The 14,837-nt window shown below is 39.8% G+C and overlaps 1 protein-coding gene across 3 annotated transcripts in view; it reads right to left on the bottom strand.

Annotated features, from left to right (window-relative positions):
* LOC140235642 (Fanconi anemia group M protein homolog) overlaps positions 1-14,837 on the bottom strand; it is a 387,390-nt gene that overhangs the window by 356,230 nt on the left and 16,323 nt on the right. For all 3 annotated transcript variants that reach the window (XM_072315655.1, XM_072315669.1, XM_072315661.1), the window contains exon 3: positions 4,233-4,351. In XM_072315655.1, coding sequence (XP_072171756.1) covers positions 4,233-4,351 — 119 coding nt within the window. The remainder of the gene's footprint in view (positions 1-4,232; positions 4,352-14,837) is intronic.

The following is a 14,837-nucleotide window of genomic DNA, read 5'->3' as shown; positions in this document are numbered from 1 at the left end:
TCACATGAATGTAGGTCTATGATTGGAATTGATGTTATTCATGTTCAATGTGCATTTATCAGAATCCCCAAAAATCCTGGTACAAAGGTGCAGCTTTTTCATTACTAACATGTCTTTTGCTATTATACACAATGAAGGCATAAATTGACAGTAGGCCTACAGGAAGAGCTGGTGTCAGAGCTATTATCATTGCCATCACTTGGATGCACTCAACATAATTATGATATTGACGTCATCCAATTTCAGTTTTCAAACATTTGCCAGCCACAAAGAAGAACATGAGAGGGGATGTCACTGGCTTCATGGAGCTGAGTAGCTGGGAGGGCTGGTTCTGATTGATGAGAGGGGATGTCACTGGTTTCACTGAGTTTGGTGGTGGAGAGGGCTGGTCTCCACTGGCGAGATGGATGTCACAGGTCTTGCTGAGCTGCGTAGCCTTGAAGAGGCAGTCTTATTTGGCGAGAGGGGGTGTCACTGGCTTCAACAACCTGGATATCTGGGATGGCACTTGGATGTGATGCTAGCTGTTCCACTGCAATAGAGGCCAACAAGCACATTCTATTGATCTCTCATCTAATGACTGAATGTTGGTAATATAGTAACTACTACACATTTACAATGAAAAATTATTTTACTACTCATATAGACTCAGTTAACTATTCAGTATTACACATAGTAAATATTCTCTTTAATGACTATTAACATTCAAGCAATGACAAATTTAGTACTGATGAAAGTAATTATGTTAGATGCGGAAAGTCCAATGAAAATACTTAGTAGCCCACGTTATTTATGATATTTACATAAAAATTCCTAAATATGCATGCCAAAGGGACGTCTTCATCATCTAACCTGTTATCTTCTAACATCTGCCCAGGCTCTGATAAAATCAATATCTGTCAGCACTCTCACCAGGTTTTGATCCACTTCAATCTGACCCAAGTCCTTTCCTCAGAGTAGCATTTTCCTCCACAACTAATTGGAGAAGGCAACGGCATTCACGAACTTGTCCTTTTCCATTTCACAGCACAGGGCATCTGGACAGGAGTTCATCTGTATATCAGACACAATGAAAGGCATTAACACTGACTTACAATTAGGATAGTCGCATTAGTTCTTCACCACTCTGTAAATTTAGTCACAGAACTTGCTATCCCTTTTATTTCAGTTTAGAGTCTACCAGGTAGCTATATCTTGTAGTGCTCACATATATGCAACAGAGAAAACTCCATGAAATATGTTAGAAATAGACTGTCTACTGTAGAAGTTAAATAGCAAAAAGGAAAATAAGACCTACAGACCCAGCCAAATTTTTGATGAGTTGACACTGCACATGACGTCGGGATGACCTCAGCCTCTCATTGTGCATCTACAAAGTAGGCCCTATGTATACAAGCTCATATAGGGCCTATGTCTTTAAATCCAGCCACATGCATGGGATTTGGGGGTCTGTAATTCCACATACAATCATATAGGAGGCCTATATGTGGCTGCAATGTACAAACTATGTAACTTGTAACCCTAAAAGTAATGATCAAGACAACCATAATCTTATTAACCACTACCACAGCTATGGGTTCAAAAAAAAAATGTTATCAATTATTACAGCAAGAATAATAACAGCATCGTTTAAGAACACAAGAGTTAAATCGAACAATTTATTGATGTTTTGTTTACTAAATATCAACATTAATTTTCATTTGCAGGTTCAAAACAGTTGTTGGATCTAGGTGTATTAAAACAAAATGTACCAGGTAATTAAAGACAGTTTGTACAAACCTTTTGTACCAGTGCAAGGGCTGGTTTCAAGGGGCAAGAGGGGATGTCACTGGCTTCATCAAGCTGGGTAGCTGGGAGGGCTGGTCTCGACTGATGAGAGGGGACATCACTGGCTTCACCAAGCTGGGTATAGCTGGTCGAAACTGACGAGAGGGAATTTCACTGGCTTCTGACATCAAGCTCGGTAGCTGGGAGGGCTGGTCTCAACTGACGAGAGGGGATGTCACTGGCTTCACTGAGCTGCCTAGTCAGGATGGTCCTTGAATGTGATGCTGGCTGTTGCCCTACAAAAGATACCCACATTTGCCACAATAATATCTGACAGACCATTCTCACAACTAGCACCTACTGTGTTACAAAGCATACACCATTAACCACTACACTAGGGACTGAGTGAACTGCGCTGCAATGCATATACGCCATTAGCCACTTGTGTATACACACAATAGATACACTTCAATCAACATTTTTGCAATGCCATGTGTACCAAAGACAATAATTAGGTACCTTACCAAACATGTGAATTCACGTTTTTGGTCCGCGATCATAGCTGCCGTGACAACATATACACAGTTGACTCTCCACAAACTATTTGTAAAAACCGAGAGTGACCAGATGATCACTCTACGCAGCTCTTCGCTGACACTTTCACTCATTCAGTGTCGTTTCGTAAAATTGGATTTCTCGCCTATCGCCGATTTGTAACAAACGGCAGTTCTGATGAGTGTCGTAACTTTCTTATTTCGAAATTTTGAGACCCATAATTTGACATGAAGGTAGAATAGGGCAACATAATCCAGAATATGGTAAAATAGGAATTCGCGTATTTACATGCAAAACACTTTAGTGTGCCATTTCTTAATGTGAACAGCGATTTTGTGCAATTGCCAGAAGCACATTTCAAAAAGGAGAACTGTTGAGCCAAATTTGGGATATGTCATTACGCAAAAAAAAAAAAAGAAAAAAATTCCAGTTATCTAATATATTGGCAGAGAAAAAGGGCCTCGGACTAGGAGTGGTAGAACATTGGTCTAACGTTAGGATACCTACCATACTACCTCAATCGCATTCTGAATACCGGTACACCTTTGGCTTTGTGAATCTGCATGTAGCCTTTCTTCACATGTGAGTAAAATCTCAGGCAAATTGTGATACATGTATATCTTTTAGTTTACCGTAATAGAAACATGTTAGGGTGTGGCATAGGACACCTAACAAAACTACTAATCTAGGCCTACTCATAACAATAGTATAGTGTGTGTAGATCCTCTAAGTGACATCTCTATCAGCAATGTTACACTAACATTGCATTGTAGGTCCTAACTGAAGTTAACTGAATACTCACACTGAACTGAATGAAGTCTTCCGAGTTTCACAAATTTATTACCGATCCAGCAGAAGTGAAATGACATCTCTGTCGTTCAGCCCCTTAGTGTCTTGAGGGGAATTGGGATTGACTTCATTTTATTTTTCTGTCGCCATCTCCATACTCTGTCACTGGTTTTCATGGTCTTCCTCTTCTTGGAGACGGATCTCTCGCTAGCTCTCCCCCTGCGGCTCCATTGTTGTGTGGATGGAGTGGTACGGTAAGTAGGCCTACGCAGCCAGCAGAGTTCGAGCGGACCCGTGCTAGCTAGCTGCCGGGCGGATGCTGGGAAATGCACCGATAACGCTCGCTAGCCAGTGAACAGGCACCCGAGTTTCGCCTCGCGATCGCGGCGATGTACAGCTGCATACTCTATCTTGGGCTTGCTTTTCGCCGAGGAGAAGGCAACAAATCAACGCTGTGCCAAAATCGGACAAAAGAGGGAGGCAAAAACAACACTTGAACGGAGAGCCTCTAAGCCGACCCCCTGTGATTTTGACAAGCGTTACATGTAACGCTCTTCACAAAATCATAGATATCTTCATAATGCCGTATTTTTCATCGATTCTTTTTCATTGCTTAGTCCTTTCATAGGCATTGGCCCTTGTTTTTGCCTGTTTCACTTCATGAAATAGTACTTTTGCATTTTGGGTTCCAACACTCCTCCCCAGTCCCTTTAAGAGGAACTTGGGGTGAACCGACGTACTACAAAGTACATATTGCTATGCGTATGCACAGAAGAGGATCAGCGGGTTTGCAAACGTAATGCTCAGGAAGTTAAAAGGCAAATCACAGCTTTTTCCGATGTTTCACAGATCCCAAGGTGCAGCATTTTCCACTGCACGGCAGTGGATTATGTTACCTTTTTATTTTGTACGTGTACTATTGGCAGTGATTATGGCAAAATGGTTGGACATATATTTTATATTCACATTAAAAAATAATCAGAATGTTCAGTTTTCATGGTCTCAAATCCTCAAAAATCAGAATGGTTCCAACTTAATTGGACTTGTTGGCAAGTATGAATAAGTGATCACAATACACAATCAATGATAAAACACAATACAACCAATCACCAGCATTGTACCTGTCATTTCTGCCATATCACACTGGGGGATGCCCATGATGTTGAAGCAGGCTTCTATCTGCTGGAAGACAAGGGGCTTTGTTGGAGCCATGAAGATAATCTTGCCCTGTGGATACCATCTGCAATGACGAAAGGGAAGTGGATACAAAATCTATCGATACATTTTTTTTTTTTTTTTGCATCACCAATATGAAGAGATTGGTGATATTCTCTGTCGTTAAGGAAATAAATATAAATACCTATTGATACACCCTACAGGAATGAAGAAAAAAAATGAACATGACAAACTGCCACCTTCAGATAGGAACATCATAGGTTAAGGTTAAGAATGGTGAAAAAAAAAAATATTTGATTACTGATAATGCATGACACTTGTAACACAGTAGCTAGCGTGCTGCTTATTAAATGTACCATTTATTTTCCGGTACATTGTATGGAAATTCATGAATGCAAATTTGTTTTCCCTTCTGAGGTTCATTTTTTAATTACCATTAGTCTAAGTTCTGTCCAATTTTGAGCTGTAACACACAGTTTTACCGTGCTTGAGTTTGTGAGCAAGTTGTGAGTACCATGTCATGACTGCACTGTGGAACTGGGTGTAGCTGAGTGCAGTGCTCTCAATAGGGAACTTTCGCTACACGACGGGAAGACCAAGAGGATGCGGAAGCAATCAGCTGTGACAATGCCCCCACTTAGACTCCCATACCCACTTCTAAGCAGTTTTGTTTTTCTGTGTGGACGCAGACGTAGCGATTTTGGGTGATGTATGAAACATAAACTGTTGAGTGGTGTATGACCAACATGCACGACAAGATTGCTGATTGGCTGGTTGCTCAATCGTATCCAACATCGGGACCAGACGCTTTTTTGGCTGAGATCTGCTCTGGTTTTCCCCAGGATGGGAGGTTTTTCAAATTTGAGCATGCCCAGAAGCAAATTTGGCATAAGGCATGTTCAACCAGTGGCCGTACCATGCTTGCGAAAGTTCCCTACTCTCATCCAACACCACAGCGCTACGTGGCTGCAGCCTCACTAAGGGATATTTGTGTGTGGCATACATCTCTTAGTATCTTCCTATGGACATTTAACTTCATTTTTCCCCCATGAAGTTAAAAAATTATATTTTTGTAGGGTTGCATGAATGTCTCAGATACATATGTAAAATTGACATATATTGTAGCTTTTATTTCAGGCTGATCAAAGAAAGAAATGTAGAATCATAACGTTTGAAATCATGCCAAGGGTCTCACTTAAGACCAGTTTCGAAAACATTCTTTCCCTGTTCATTCCCAGGTTGGCTTGACCTCCAGGAGTGCCAGTGTGCATGATTTCTTTTGTTGATGTCTTTACCCCATCCCCTTTACAAGTCTGGCACCTTGCTATCATGGGATTTTTGTTGTTGTCGATTGATTGATTGATTGATCCACAGCATTTGTATGGTGCCATATATCTGTTGTTGTTAAGTTAATCAAATGATATGCATGATATACTTGTATGTCTACTCGTGCTTGTTGTTAATATTTTTCTTCGCTCTAATTCCTCACTATGAAACCTCAAATGACATAGATATATTTCAGTTGTTGGCACATGGTTCTTGATTGTCTCAGTGTATGGATCTACTTTGTTCATGTAATATCCTAATATAAATATTATTTGTATTATAAAAAGATTAATCAAGTGCCAAAATGTGTCTCACCCATTTGCGTAGAAGAAATTAATATTTTTCTAACTCCCGGAAATTCATTGACCCTGCCTATGACCTTTGACCTTGTGGTGCCCTTCAACTCACCAAGGGACATTTACCAGCCAAGTTTGGTCACAAAACGGACATATGGATCAAAAGTTATGAGCCATAATAGAAATGCGTCATATGCTCAAAGACTGAGGGAGTTAGCTGAAGCGACAATATTTTTGTAATCTTTTTAATGAAAAATGTTATCATGGCAACGCATTGTTCAACATCGACAGAAGATGTGTTCTGCACATCCACAAATTGTAGTGGTCACATGTGCCAAAATTCAAGTCAAATACTCAAAAACTCAGTGTTTCGTTTGTCGTGTGTTTGAAATAGGGAAGTCAAGAAATGGAACCTTAATTGTTGTATCCGACTAGATTGCATGTTTTTCTTGATCATGATGTACTGAAAGTGTCCTCGTTATAACTGGAATCTCGTCATAACTGATTCATTCTGCAATAGGTTTACACGTAAAGGAAAATGGGACTGACGCAATTACCTCGTTATAACTGAACTCATTATAACAGGTTTCACTGTATTTCAATTATGGCCTGGTACCATATTATGGCCACTATAAACATAAGCTTTAAAATGAGTTCTGGTCAAAGCTATAAAATACCACAGCCTTGCCACAACATTCCTTTTTTCTTTTTTTTTCCATTTTTACAGGCGCTAAGAGGAAGGGCCCTCACCTACTGATCATATTTGTGAAATTTAATATGTTGGCATTCCCTTAATGACAGACAAAAGAGCTAGAATTATGGGTTATGCCCTTCCGAAAAGTTTTCAGGGTTTGAGTGTTGGATTATTTTTTATCTTCATCTGCAAGGAATGCGACCAGTGTCCTTGACGTTGGCACTAGACAGAGAGGTGCTTTTATTTTTCTGTGGCAGTTCAGGGATCCTCTTTCACAATAGATTTTCATAATTCAGAAAGGTAAATTCAACAGAATAATGAAAATGAAGATCACTCCTATTCTGGATGAAATACAATTAATTCTGTCATGTTTAACAGAGTTTGTAGTAGCTCAGGATGGCATTAATTTGCTATTATTGAACTTGTGTAAGAGAGTTCAATTTGACATTTCTGTTAGGAAATTTTATGTGCCACCATAGTCAAATACACCATATAGAGAATAATACTGAATGGTCCTGGCGATGCCATGTGACACCATTATCAGGGTATTTGGTGTGCTATAGTACACCATTCGTGACCCCTGTTAGGCATTAGGGTCCATTATAAATATTGTAAAGTGGATGGGTATCACATTTGCCTAATACTTTAAGTGGGTATCTCGTAGGTCTAAAGACTAGGTTGCTACCAAGTTGCAACTCTAGTCTTGGCAACATCTTTATGACGTCTCCTGGAGACAATTAAAGCCCAAAGAAAGTTCTGGTACGCCTGCAAAAGTTGTCAAATTTTGCTCCAAAATGTGAACGTATGCCTAGGAAATGTGCGGAATGACGCTGTAATAACAAGATATTCGATGGGTAACGACGAAAATGGGAAATATTAACCAAAAACGTTCAGTCTCAGAACTTACCCGAACGGGGTCAGGCTAGACTCGGACTCGGGGATAACTCGGCCTCGCTTTGCTTGACGGCGGGATGAGTTGTATTAGTTGTCCCTCTGGATTGTACAGCGTTGTACTATGCATATGGGAGTGGCCTGTATAAACTACATTGTAGCGTTCTGGCTATATACTCGTAGTAATGGTCCGAGTTGTTACAACGCGCGCATCAAAAACCTCTTTGGAGCGCATGCAAAATTAGTGTGCGCCTCTCAAGCACCTCTAAAAACAATCAAAGACGCTTGATAAACAACAACAAAAACTTCAAAGACCGCGCGTCTCAGCAACTGAGGTGATGTGCGTATACTCAGGCTTGAGGACCGCGCGCTGTCCATTTGTTTTGTACAGGATTAGCACGCACTTTCCTGTCTGCTCATCAAGGCCTCGTTTGGTACCCGTAGTATAGAGTACTGATGAACATGGCGATCACGAACTGTGTGTAAATTGTCTAAAATAGGGTCGAGTTTTCCCCGAGACCGAGTTAGTCTGGAGCCTTCTGGAATAAAAGTCGGTCTACTGACTTTTATTATTTTTCTCAAAATACTCCAAAACGACTCATCATTCCGGCAAACCGCGTCAGCCAGGTAAGTTTCTTTGTAGACTCTTTCGATATATTGCAAGCAAATATGAAATGGTGCCAGACAGGTTCTCAGGTCCTTACCAGAACTTTGTTTTCACTTTAAGCCTAGTTTCCAAGGAGTCGTAGGGGAATTAAACATTTTTTACTTGGTATTGTTGTTGCAGAGACCATTCCTGGCTTTCAGCTGGTCCTCGAGACATCTCTGCGACACCTCTATCACTTCTGGCCACGTCATGGAAACTAAGTCATGTCTGCAACTTCTGCGAGACATCCCACAAACCTTGTGGAGACCCATGACCACCTAATGGTGATGATAGGGAGAATTTATAGAGATTTTTTTGAAAACTGAGAAGGCGTCTCTGATAAATCATTGTGACTGCAAAAGTTGCGCTGACACCCCCATGACTTCCAAGCAATAAGTTGTCCCATTGTCTGGAGATGTCTTGGATTCCCTTTTTTTGTGAGAACGCGAAATGCTGAAAAAGCTCCTTTTCAGCGGATAGGATATTTTCTGATGATCTGCTCCACGTTATGAAAAGATGATGCCTACCCTCGTTACATACCTGCCACACCCAAAATCTTACTCTGATTGCGCGACCCCGATATACGAGCGCCAAAGGCGCTCGCTTTTTACGGGTGGGGTCCAGGGGGTTCAGGGGGCAGTGCCCCCTGAAGTTCCTAGGGCTTATGGTAATTTGAACTAGTTTAGCATGCTAAATTTAAGCGTCAATGCCCCTTTGAAGCTCCATGGGGTAACGTTTGAAATCACCAGAAATGGACAATAAACATGGAAGAAAATAATTTGTTATTATTATGGGTCTCTAATCTCAATTCTAAATAGTGCGATTGATCAGCTATATGAATTTGATAAACATATTCATGTATCATGTACCGCCATATTCTATAAGGGCACAAAAGGTAGGTACTAGGGTTGGAACAAGTTCAGAGCTGGTACTTGACAGAGAATCTCGCATGAAAAAGTGTTTGTAGGACTATGTAGAATGTATACAGCAGAGCAAGTCAAGAGAGTCCATTGGAAGAAAATACGCACATGGTTAAAGATGTATCCTGGAGTACATACTCCCTAAAAAGTGCTCTAATCCATTATAGAACACTTGACAGATATTCCAGTTCACAAAAGACAAAAGAAACAATATTTGGATCACAATCATGAAGACAATAGAGCAGGGCTCTTCAATGTCAGCATCTATGGTGATGAAAATATACCAGTACATGTATAAACTTGCACAAACATTCAATTACCACAATATAGAAGAACTTGTCTACTGCCACAGTGCCACTATCAACAGGTTATTCTGAGCCATGTAGAGTCTTGTATGTTGCATTCTTGCATTGCCTGAGGACAGTTTTGCTATAAGATGTTGAATAGCATGATTCCTCCCTGCTCGACATAGCCATTCTATGAGAGACCAATGCATTCAGTGTATCTGTATTCATAGCAGCTCTCTCTTTCCTCTTGTCATAGGCAACTATGCTGAAGACACGCTCGCAGTCAGCATTACTATGGAAGATGATCAACATAGCCTTCATGACCAATGTTAGTTGTGGGTATTTCTTCCTCCTCATTGTGTCTTCCAGGATACTAATCTCATGCCACTGCCTGTCAATACGCACATTCTCCTTGTACTGAATGTTTTCATCAATCTGGTAAAGATTGAATTGAGACTCTTAGCTGGTCCATATCCTCTTCTTTCACTAGGCTGAAACGCTTCACAAAGTAGAGAACAGATTCAAACTTTACATTCAATCTGTCCCTGATATCCACAACTCTTGCATTGATGAGTAGTTCATCATGGAATGGGTAATGTTCTACCATATGTTCGACAGCTGAGATGTAAAAATCCTTCACACTCTGGTAAAAGTTATCTACATCTAGTTCATCTTTGTTCTCATCTATTAGTTTCTACATTCTTGTCCAATTTGAATGTCACTGTTTTCCTTGTGATTTGATGCATCATTGACATCTACTTTTGTGACATGTTTCTAGGAGAAAATAAAACTGAGTTGAATTACATTGTTTAAGATGAAAAATAGCTGTACCCCTTATACATGTACATGTACCTATGGTTCTTGTGATATAGGGATAAGACTACTCTTCCATTTGCTCCAATACACAAAATGGCTAAAATCTCATTTCTTCCGAAAGTCTTGCTCCAAATATTTTTCTTTCATGAAGACATAAAAAAGTATGCCAATCGTGTTATATTTGAATTCCTGCATCATAGATTTATGATAAAACCACAGATTGCTGATAAAAAAGCAAGCCTACACAGCCTATTGGAAAACTGTCCATATCACTTGTCATAATTTACATGTATTTACCATAGTGCAAATTTAAAATTTGTGTAGTCTTTGTGATCCCATTTTTAAAGCAACCACAATTCTCTTATTAGTTGTATGTTTTCATTCAAACTTCAGTATTCAGTTTTCCTGGTTTTAGTCCTCTCATATACAGGGCTGCACACTAACCCATTTTTTCTGCCAGTCCGACCTGTCTCTGTCAGACCAGTAAATACCACGTTTTACAAATTTTTTACTGGTCTGAACGGAAAATTTACTGGTCAACAACAACCCCCCCCCCAAAAAAAAAGACTTGCAAATTTATTTTCATGTGTTTTGTCGATTACTATTCCCCTCCCCCCCCCCAAAAAAAATATATATACATTTTACAGGTTAATATTTTGTAAACTTGCACTGTTTATTGCACTAGAAAGCCTTTATGGATCATTACATTGAGAAGGAACAACACGGAATCATTTGTGAATTGATTTGTTGATGCGAAAAGGAAGAAGACAAAAAAAAAAAAAGGGATTGAAATGCCGTTTTTAATTTTCTTCCGAAAATCTCTTCGCATATCTTGTATGCATTCTTGAAAGTACACTGCAGGGTCAAATTTGTGATGCTTTGTACTCCTATCTCTTCTTCGTGTATAGAACCATTTTCAAAGAATTGAATGTTTGTTTGTGAATTAAAGCGTAAAATGATAATGAACAAAATCAGATTGTATCAAATGTGTTTGTGACTTTTTCGAAACATTGGCGAACGTAGAGTAACATGCGTTACTTAACTTGCTGCTCATTTCACACTCTTGGTGCTCTCAGCTGGATAGTGATGATTTCATGAATTATTTTAGCTTCAGTATCCTACACAGTATTTTCTGATGAAGGGTTTCTTTATTTTTCTACCGATAATCTCTTCGCACTTATGCATGTGTTCTTAAAAGGTATATATGGCAGGGCCGAATTCGAGATCCTTTTTGTGCCTACTTCTACCTCAAATATCAGCGAGATTGCGACGATTTCATGAATTACTTCAGCTGTAATCTTTTATAATGCACGCGCCAGAAGAGGTTGAAAATGTGTCCTTTATTTTTTCCCGATAAACTCTTCGAAATTCTGAAATGCGTTCTCAAAAGATATACGACACGGCCGAATTCACAATCCTTTTTGCGCCTATTTCTACCTCAAATATCGGCGGGATTGTGATGATTTCATGAACTACACTGGACAGCAAAAGAAAGTACCTACTTCTGTCAAAGGCCGCACACAAAAATTCACCCCTAGAAATATACAATTTTTGTACACAGGTGTGCTACAATGCCCCTTATTTATCACATGCACATAAGCAAGTGAATGTCTTCATAACAAAGAAGAACTTGACATGCACAGCATCTTGGTCATTGAATAAAAAATCCCACACAACAGCACTTTCCACCATGCAAAAATGGCCACTGAATGGATAACATTTTTAAACAACCAATATGTCAAAGTGAACGCCTGTTTTGTCAAAATGATGTTAATGAGTGTATTCTGTATTTAGGGATGCTATCCTTCCTGAGTATGCTAATTCTCAGAATAAAATCAGTTAGCTCTTTAGACTGGACATTATATTACTTTACTCTGGTCTAAGCAAGCTTCCATCAGGAAAATTATGCCACGTCTTGCTAGGCTTGTAAGGCTCATTCTGTTACATTTTGTGACTTTTGATTCAGTGACCAAGGTACTGTGCATGTCATTTTTTTCTTTGTAACAAAGAAAATCACTTGCTATTGGGTATGTGATTACTAATGGATATTGCAGCATACCTGTGTACAAAAATTGTTCATTTCTAAGTGGTGAATTTTTGTGTGCAGCCTTTCACAGAAGTGGGTACTTTCTTTTGCTGTCCAGTGTACTTTTGCTGTAATCTTTTGTGATGCACACACCTGATAGGTTGAAAATGCGTTCTTTATTTATCTCCCGATAATCTCTTCGCATTTGTGCGTGCGTTCTTGAAAGGTACACAGAATGTAGGGCCGAATTCGCGATCCTTTTTGCGCCTTTTTTATACCTCGAATATCAGTGGGATTGTTACGATTTCATGAAGTACTACGACTGTAATCTTTTATGATGCATGCGCTAAAAGGCGTTGAAAATATGTCCTTTATTTTCCCCAATAAACTTTTCGCATTTCGTAAATGCGTTTTTAAAAGTATGACAACACGGCCGAATTCAAGATCCTTTTTGCGCTTATTTCTACCTCAAATATCAGCGGGATTGTGACGATTTCATGAATTACTTCGGCTGTAATCTTTTACGATGCATGTGCCAAAAGGGGTTGAAAATGTGTCCTTAATTTTTTGCATTTCGTAAATGAGTTCTTAAAAGATATACGACACGGTCGAATTCATGACTCTTTTTGCGCCTATTGTTTCCTCAAACTTTATTTTTCTCCCAATAATCTCTTCTCCTTTCGTGCATACGATCTTAAAACGTATAGTATACAACACGGCCGAATTCATGATCCTTTTCGCACCTATTTCTACCTCCAATATCAGCGGGATTGCAATGATTTCATGAATTATTTCGGCTGTAATCTGTTGTGATGCACGCACCAGAAGGGAATTGAAAATGCGTTCTTTACTTTTCTCCCGATAATACCTTCGCATTTGTGCATGCGTTTTTGATAACCAACACGGCACGCAGGACCGAATTCATGATCTTTTTTGTGCCTATTGTATCCTCAAATTTCAAGGGGACTGCGATGATTTCATGAATTATTTTTTTTTTCTCCCCATAATCTTGTCACATTTTGTGCATGCGTTCTCGAAAGGTGATCTTGGCAGGGCCAATTTTGTGATCCTTTTAGCACCTATCTTCACTATGAGACCATTCTGAAAGCATGAAAATATTCATTTGTGAAAAGTGTAAAATGAAAATGAACGCAATCAGATCTATTTACTGTTGAATATGTTTTTATTTTTTCTAAAAAAAAAAACACAAGTAAATTAGTTCTAATATATCAACTGCCACGCTGCTGCGAAGCCAGGATCACACCTTGCGTTAAAAAATCACAAGTAAAATGACCACAGAAATGCGTGCGCCTCTATCACTACTCCTTGTCTAGCATGACCGCCGATCGCAAGCAAACGAACGAACACACAGGGGTCGGGGAATTGTATGCATTTTAGCAGTTACATCGTACATACTAGTACTTTGCATGTATTGCATGGCATGGCTGTGCGTGAGCAGCGCCAATGCACAAGCGAGCGCAAATAACCATCTCGTTGACTGCTAATGCTCAAAACTAATAATGTTTACTGTACAAATTGCACCGGTAGACATAAACGAAAACTTGGGTAAAACTTGTTGAACAATGTCATATATTGCACTCTATTTCTCCCTAATAGACCGGTTTACTAATGATATGCATAATGACGTCAACCCCACGCGACCCTAGTGATTGTAACTAGGTCGGGCAAGCGAAATAAGCGCGGACGCGCGCGCCACACTGTTTTTGCATTCACGCGTGTATTGTCTACGATCATTACTCGCTGCGGATTATCGACAACTTTTGTTTGCTATAATCTTGCTTTGAGATGGCGTCAGCTTCAAGTTCTAGCCAAAGTTCGAGCAAGCCATGGAAGAATTGGACAGTTAAGGAATTAACTGAGTATTTGAGGGATATAGGTGTGAGCACAAGCGGCTATAACAAGGAGAAACTCATCAAACTAGTGCAACTGCCGTAGCCGATTTGGATTTGCCCATCGATCCCGACCTCTCCCGGGCGGACACCGGCCGGTCACTGCAGGAGAAGCTCGCTCTGGTAGGCTGCTCGTTCTCCGATCCTAACAAGCTCGCTGGGTTTACATCCAACTTTGACAAATTTTGGACTCTTTGACGTGTTCAACTACCTGATCATCAATCGGACTGACTATGACTGTAAAAGCTAAAGGGATACAAGTCATTTGACGACTACCGTCTTTTCGCGGATGGGAGTGTTTCAAGCCTGAAGTTCAACGAGGTTTCGGACACGAGCCCTTTTCGTGTTTTCCTTAGTGAGGTTAGGCCGACCGGACATACCTCAACAAACCAACGTACCAGACCTGGGTCGTGATGAATAAGTCAACGGGGGAAATAAATGTTGCCTACTGCGAATGTCAGGGAGGTTAGGTCTATCATTGTTTTTGTTTTTAATTTTAGGTCTACGTCTACGGTCTAGATCTAGGGCCTACTCTAGATCTAGTCTATATAGGGCTAGGCCCCTAGGCCCTAACTGTTATTGTTAATAGAAAAATAGGTCAAAATCGCCATTCTATTTCATGAATTTTAATCAGTCTGAGTCTAACTTATAAAAAAAATCCTTGGAAACATATCGATTATGAGAGATTTGCTGTCTAGTTTAGATTTCACAATCAATCATAATGCTTAGAATCATTGA

The sequence above is a fragment of the Diadema setosum genome, chromosome 1 (genome assembly GCF_964275005.1).
Source record: "Diadema setosum chromosome 1, eeDiaSeto1, whole genome shotgun sequence".
In the NCBI taxonomy this organism is placed as follows: domain Eukaryota; kingdom Metazoa; phylum Echinodermata; class Echinoidea; order Diadematoida; family Diadematidae; genus Diadema; species Diadema setosum.
Note: the sequence above shows the minus strand (reverse complement) of the source record. Positions and strands in the feature narration are given on the sequence as shown.